This window comes from Haliaeetus leucocephalus, unplaced genomic scaffold, assembly GCF_000737465.1.
Source record: "Haliaeetus leucocephalus isolate CR32 unplaced genomic scaffold, Haliaeetus_leucocephalus-4.0 Scaffold351, whole genome shotgun sequence".
NCBI classification, from domain to species: Eukaryota; Metazoa; Chordata; class Aves; order Accipitriformes; family Accipitridae; genus Haliaeetus; species Haliaeetus leucocephalus.
In genome coordinates, this window is record NW_010972787.1 from 6,016,982 (window position 1) to 6,024,335 (window position 7,354).

Below are 7,354 nucleotides of genomic sequence, written 5' to 3' on the forward strand. Positions count from 1 at the left end.
CTGGGGAAACAAAAAAACCCTTCAGCACAGAAAATTTATTTGTAATCAGTTATGAGCATTTGAATGGGTAATACCCAGTTTAAGAAGTAAAAAAAAAAAATAAAAAAAATCTATCTGTCCTAAGCTTTCTATATCAAGACCTTGTGAACAGCATCATTATTCTGTTTGAAACAGAAAGCAGGGATGTATATATCTGAGAACACCAACACACCAAAAAAAAAACCCCCAACCCCTTAGGATATTAAGTGAGCCATTTAACTAAGTATTTAAAACCTCTGCAATTATTAGTTTATTAGTATCATCCAGGATTCAGATGTTCAATATTTCTCCTGAAGTTATACATAAATGCAAATTGAAATAAGAATCTGAAAGTCAAAATTGTATAACAAAACAATACTCCATCACAAAAGCGTGTAAAATTACAAGAATGCTTTTTTTTTTTTTTTTAAACACTGGCACTTAAGAGAACCATAATTTTGTAACCACAAAATTGCCAAATTGTCCCCCAAACTGGTAAGCAGGTATATGTGAAAATAGTTACAGTTGCCAGCACTTGAAGTTTTACTAAATATGCAAAAAAAGCCTTAGCTTTGGTTTTGGAAGAGAACTGTATTTGACCAAATTAGACATTGTTGGTATACCATAAACATTTCACTTTTTAATGCAAAATTTAATAAAATGTACTTTTCCATACAGCTATATTTAACTTAAAAATGGGCAAACATCAAGAGTGCGGTATAAAACCTAACAGGAAAAATACATCTTATCTCATTTTCAATTTGAGACAATATACAACTTTGTTTAAAGGGCTAAAACTAGAATTTCAAGAATACAAATATGAATTTACATAGATTTAACAAATAATAATGGTACCATTTATAGAAATCTTAGAAAGAAAAATCATTTCTCGTGGGCCATTTGCTACCAGGAGAGTTTCATGGTATAAAGCCCGTGGCCATCACCAGACCTGTCACTAAAAAATAATATGGTAATTTCATGCTTTTAACTTTACACATTTTAGGTACGCTCATCGCTCGGAAGTGTTCAGAGATTTACAAATACAACTTCCATTACATGGTAACGGAGTCACACATGTAAATTTCTCTACACCAGATGGACATACACTCTTCCTATGGGTCCTTCTAGGACAAAATTTAACATTCCCTCCCTCCCCGCCCCGCCCAAAGTATTTAATTTCTGTAAAATTGAACTCTATACTTCTCAACTCTCCAAGACTGGTAAACTCATGCAACTCAATAGAATATTACATTTCACAAAAATCCGAACAAGTATCAGTTTGTTGAGATTGAATTTTTTGTTTTGTTTCCAGTTACGGAAGAATATTCTTTCATCATATGCCTATATATTTCTTTTCTTACCCTATCATGATTATGCAGGGTATGTAGATCAAAGCTTTGTTTATCAGCTGGTTATATGAAAGATGAAAACTGTAATATTCCCGTGATCCCATACGGGCATTCAATAAAGCAAAAGATGAGTTCCCCTCAAAAAAAAAAAAAAAAAAAAAAAAAAAAAAAAAAAAGAGAGAGAGAAAAGAAAAAGTATGATTTTTCAAGGGCACCTATTAAAAGGACAACAATACTAATAAAAAAAATTGTATTTACTTAGAAGCATTCAGAATGTCAACAAAACAGCTGCAACTTTTTTTTTCTCCTTTTTGCAATTACAGAGTGGTATTCAGTTAACAGAACGACAATTATTTTTATGATGCATCCGAGACAACTGAAGATGAAAAATGAACTACATCCCCATATATAACTAATTTGTGCTGTGCACCAACAAGAACCTGCTTTAAAACTCCCATGCCAATTTACAACCCCCACACTGTACCAGGCAAGGTTAGTGGCCATTGAAATACCACTAAGGACAGGGCTATCTAAAGACACATTCGGTAGTGTGTTAACTATACAAAAAAAGAGACACTGTACAGTTTAAAAACAAATCTTACACAGCCTTACATTTCAATTTTTTTTTCTTTAAAAGGAGTGAGTTGTGTACAGGGGGGTTAAATGCTTTATAGACAAGAAAGAAATTGCTCTAAAAGAGACTTATTCATCATCATCATCATCTTCATCCTCCTCCTCTTCTTCCTCTTCATCATCTTCATCCTCTTCATCTTCATCCTCATCTTCCTCCTCCTCCTTCTTCTTCTTGCTCTTCTCAGCCTTGGCAACTACTTTTTTGCCTGCATCAACCTTCCCTTTGGCCCGGTACGCAGCAATATCCTTGGAGGAGAAAAGCAGGAAGAATCTCTCAAAGATATAACCAGCCAAGAGCTCTGAGCAACTCCCAAACGGTACTTGTGAAACCAGAGCCACCCAGGTTATTTGCCCCTTCTCCACATCCACTGGGGTAGGACCCAGGAGCTGTAGCTTCCATTACCAGGTGAACTGAGGCCCAATGCCAAAGAAAGGGGAACCCTCTAACACAGAAACAATACTGGTGCACTGGAACACGCTGCTTACGGCTGTTGAGGCATCTCCGCTGTTAGGCTTCTGGGAACAGGCTGGAAAAGCTGCTGCCTCGGATGGTAAAGGCACAGCTGAGCCCACTATCCCATAAGGAAATGAAGTAGGGAGACCTCTTAAGGTCCCTTTCTAGCCCTACCTTCTATGATGCCTAAAGAAACGCACAGGAAAATCCTTGTTCGAGGCACAAAACTGTAATTAGCCATCCAAAACGCATTAGGATGACACGGCCTAATATTTGCAATGTTACACCTCAGTGAAGAGCAATTACGCAGAATTCTGCCTAACTGAAGTTTACAAAATAAAAGGTATAAGAACTTGATTAAAGGGTAGACAGTGCCACCTTCTGCATGCAATAAATTTATTCTAGTGGTTTATAACACACAAAATTCAGTTCCTGTTATAGGGAAGTCAAAACTGTACCTGGAAGACCAAGCCAGAAAAACGGTTAAGACTCCCCGACTTTGTGCCAAAATAATAAAAACAGTTACGTAACAGAATTGATCTACAGGATTTAATCATACCAGCTAGAGAAACGTCAACACCTTTACGCAGATGGTCCAAGTTTTCAAATATTCCCCACCCAGTGAACATTACACCACTAATCTTACAGTTCCCTCAGACTCCCTTAAAGCTTAGCACAAAATTTTCAGAAGATACGATATCCACCGAGTTGAAGGCTAAACAGTGAAATACTGAGATTACTGCACCTTAAAAGCCCATTTGTAAGCTAAAAAATGAAGACAATACTAGTGAAGATTAAAATACCTGGGAATAAAGATTAATAATTTTACCATTTAAAAAGTCTCTTATGAGTTGCCTTGGCTGTATTTACAAACAATTACCATGCTCAAGAGTTTAAGTTGCACAGGAACGACAATATGGGAAAGCTTCTAGACCTGCAGCTCCCCTCCAGCACATAATTAGGACTTAAAGGGGCCACCTTGCTCACTACAATGCTACAATTTTAAAGTGGTTTTGTTCGCCAGCAGGAGAAACACCCAGAGGAAGGTCACAGCACACAAATAGATACATGTGATATACATTAGCTAGAGGTGGTTGCTGACCCATTGTAAAGCATCATCAGGGGAGGCTAACATGCATCCATCCCCCTCCTCCCTTACTTTCCTCGTACTGGGATGGGAATCTACCTCTGGAAACAAAAACACGTGTAGCACTACCCTGTGCGTGCAACACATTTCTAGGGATCCAATTATGATGACGGGATTTAGCTTTAATAATTCAAGAAACTTTATGACATGCTGCTTCATATGTATTATTAACTATGTTAATTACTAGAAAGGAGATGGACACAAAATAGGTACAGGAAAAACATGCGTCTAAAACTAGCACCTCATTAGTGTTCTGACATTATCCCAAGAATAAATTTTAAAAAAGCATCTAGGCGTATCAATTATCCTCATGTTGAGGGATGCTAATCAATACCTCCAAAATTAGGGAGAACCAATTTATTCTTTACTGGCATTACTTAATACTACCAACTTAACTCAGATACTGCTGTGACCTATTGTTTTAATAACAATACAGACACCATGGTATCTATTAAGCCATCATTGATGGCCCTGCATTACAGACAAATGCAAATAGTTGAACACAAAGGACTGCAATTTAGTGTTAAGAGTAATAAACCGTATGCTCCCTTACGTGATATTTTCCAACAAATATCATGACATTTGTCAACGGCGTATTATAATTTGCAACATCAGGTATCAGAGTACACGAGAAGGCAAAAAACCATCTAAATTGAGGCTTGACCTCCCCAAACCATCTCCATAAATGTCGACATTACCTTTTCATACTTCTCCTTCAGTTTAGCAGCCTTTTTTTCATAAGGCTGTTTATCATCTGCAGCGGTGTTGTTCCACATCTCGCCCAGTTTCTTTGCGACGTCCCCAATGGACAGACCAGGATGTTCTCCTTTGATTTTTGGACGAAACTCAGAGCAAAACAAGAAAAAAGCTGAACTACAGTGGAAAAAAAAGGAGAAGATTATTTTAATTTTAATTAATGTTTTGTGACCTTTGTTACCATTTCTTTAGAGCATTTTGGAAAAGCACTGAAAAGCAAGACAAACATTAATTACAACGGAAGGTATAAGAACCGAATAAACTACTTTGAAAACTTAATGCACCCTTGTCTCTTAAGTAATGCCACACACCCGGTCCCATTTTTGGCAGGACCCCCAGAGGGGCAAATTTTATGTACAATACGCAGAGAAAATCTTAAAAAAGGGAGAGTGAGTGGATGATACCAGGGGAACAAATGTTATGTCAGAACTGTTAAAGGCAGAGAAGCTGCAATACTTGTTATGAAAATTAGGATTTCCAGATGATAGCATCAGCCCAAATATGAACACTCACTGGTACAGGAACTTCCCTGTTCCTTTCAGCATTAGCTCCATTTAAAACACACACAAAAATGTTTTGCTACAAAGTACTAGCATCTAGTACCAGGTGAACCTGAAGTCAGTAGTCTTCACGTAGCGGCTGAAGTTTTAATTCTCTAAGCTGTTTTTTGTACAAGATCATCCTTCTAACTTGTTCTGTGCAAAAGCCTCTTAATTTTAAATGGACTGCCAATCAAAAATTCTGCTCAAGCCAACAGGTGGGGAGAGCAGGGCCTGAAATATTTTACTGCCATTTTACATGAGAATTACCCTCTCAACAGAAATTGGAAACATGAGTCAGAACTGCACGTCACCGATTTTTGCATCCACTTTTAAAGGCTGACGTTATTTCAACTTCGATGAAGAGGGACAACCTGAAACCACCAACCTGTAATTTTTAACTAAAATTTCAACCTATCTTTATGCCACTGGTCAGAAAAATCATGTAGTCTTGTATTTCTGAAGGTCCTAGACCTGGATAAAACCATCATTTTATAGATACGCTCCAGTGTGATGGTCCTGAACAAGATTAACTAGAAATCTACTTACGGAGGCCTCTTAGGTGCATTTGGATCCTTGAACTTCTTTTTTGTTTCCCCCTTAGGTGGTACATAGTTTTTCATTTCTTTTTCGTAACGAAGCTTGTCAGCCTTTGCCATATCTTCAAACTTCCCTTTCTCCTTAGAAGACATAGTCTGGAAGGCAATTAGAATCACAGAGTATCTCCAGTTGGAAGGGACTCACAAGTATCAAAATGGTATTTTAAGATTTAAAAGCATATCCAAGTCCATTCCAAAGTTTCAGTCAGGGGAACTAAGGTAAGGCTAGACCAATGGATAGTTACCACTGGTCTTACAACTGCACTTCTTACTTATTTAAACCCTGAACTTTTGAAGAAATAACTTGCAGTCTTGAACAGTATTTCGCACAAAGCAATCATTTAAGGTTCTGTGGGGTTTTTTTAGCGGTTATTCCTACCTTCCATCGTTCTGAGCATTTTTTTGAGAACTCTGAAAAGTTCACTGAAGCATCTGGATGTTTCTTCTTGTGCTCCTCCCGGCAGGTTTGCACAAAGAAGGCGTACGAAGACATTTTACCTCTCGGCTTCTTAGGATCGCCTTTGCCCATTTTTGATGATTTTCTGTGACAAAGCAAAAAAGACACCCTTAAAAGTTTTACTTTTTACAAACCAGTGTGGGAAGTAAAGCCACGACGACCCACTGGAGCAGTATTCCAATAATCACACAACAGGAAGAGGTTTTGCTTCTGGAAAATTTACTGAAGATTTGTGCCATCACTGTTTGAGGTGACCTGGACACAAGCAACCTGAAATCTCAAAGGGCCTTCAAAATGTGCAGTTGCAGTCTCCTGCAAACAAAAATGTCCCTTCCAAGCAATCCAAGAGCAAGTACTAGCATCAGTGCAGTGGAGACTACACTCTTTGATTACTGCTAGTGCATCAGTCCCATGCTTGGAAGGAATAAAACATACTGAAAGAAGGAGCAAAAAAAGTACCTGAGTATCCTGTCTCAGCTGGCTTTACGGGTCACTGATTTTTTTCGTCCTAAAGCCTGTATTTCTATCCCCTGCCCCTGTAGCCCTTGGGTGCTCACTTGCAAAAGATATCTGGTTTTTATTGTTATTGTCCTTGTATGCCATATATTATCACCCTCCTTTACGTGTACTGCAAAAACCTACTCTCTCTTTGTATGTGTACCTAGAAATACAGGAATGAAACACCGCACTCGGTCAAACATGTTAGAACCAAGCCAGGGACGCTAAAAGTATGACATTTACATATGACTAGCAAAGCTGTGCTCAGCGTGAGGACTATCTGACTCTTTCAGGGACTGAGAGGGAATGAAAAAATACCTTCCTGGAACTTTCACACCCAAGTCAGACATTCAGAGTATTTCTTCATGGCTCCCTGGAAAAAAAAGTCACTTGCACCCTGACAAACTTTGCTCTTCAGCAGGAATTAAAAAAAAAAAACAACGTAAAAAAAGAAAATAAAGTGCATGCACCGCCTGCCCGTATTGCCACAGAAGCAGTATTTCCTATCGGTTTGGCGGATAGACAGAAACAGATTTCTGCTCTGTGACTAAACACGTCCGGTTTGAAGTTTCTATCGAGTAAACAAGAGGGCTGAAGAACCAGGAGCCGCTCCTGCCTGCCATGGAGACGGTTCCAGAGCCAGCCGGCACCCGGGGCTCGGCTAGCGGCTGGGGCACTTCCCGCTGGCCGTGGGGGGAAGGCGGCGAGGCCCGGGGGGGACAGGGCAGGGGTGGTTCAGAGGCGTGGAGCGACTGTGGGAAGAATTAGGCACGGCGACCCAAGCTGTGTTTAAAAGCCTCCTTCCCGCCATTTTGGACGCTTCCCCTGCCGGGGGGGGGGCAGAGGAAAACTTCAGAAGTCCTCTAAGAGGCCTGCTGGGGGGCGGGTGAGAAGAAAATAAAAA

General features: G+C 39.4%; 1 protein-coding gene across 1 annotated transcript; it reads right to left on the reverse strand.

Annotated features, from left to right (window-relative positions):
• Positions 1 to 265: 265 nt before the first annotated feature.
• Positions 266 to 6,073, reverse strand: HMGB1 (high mobility group box 1). The gene is made up of 4 exons (XM_010572708.1): positions 5,875 to 6,073; positions 5,446 to 5,591; positions 4,300 to 4,474; positions 266 to 2,246 (listed from the first exon to the last, which is right to left on the reverse strand). Exons 1-4 carry the CDS (start codon positions 6,022 to 6,024, stop codon positions 2,070 to 2,072), a joined length of 648 nt encoding a protein of 215 aa, XP_010571010.1. The 5' UTR covers positions 6,025 to 6,073; the 3' UTR covers positions 266 to 2,069.
• Positions 6,074 to 7,354: the final 1,281 nt, after the last annotated feature.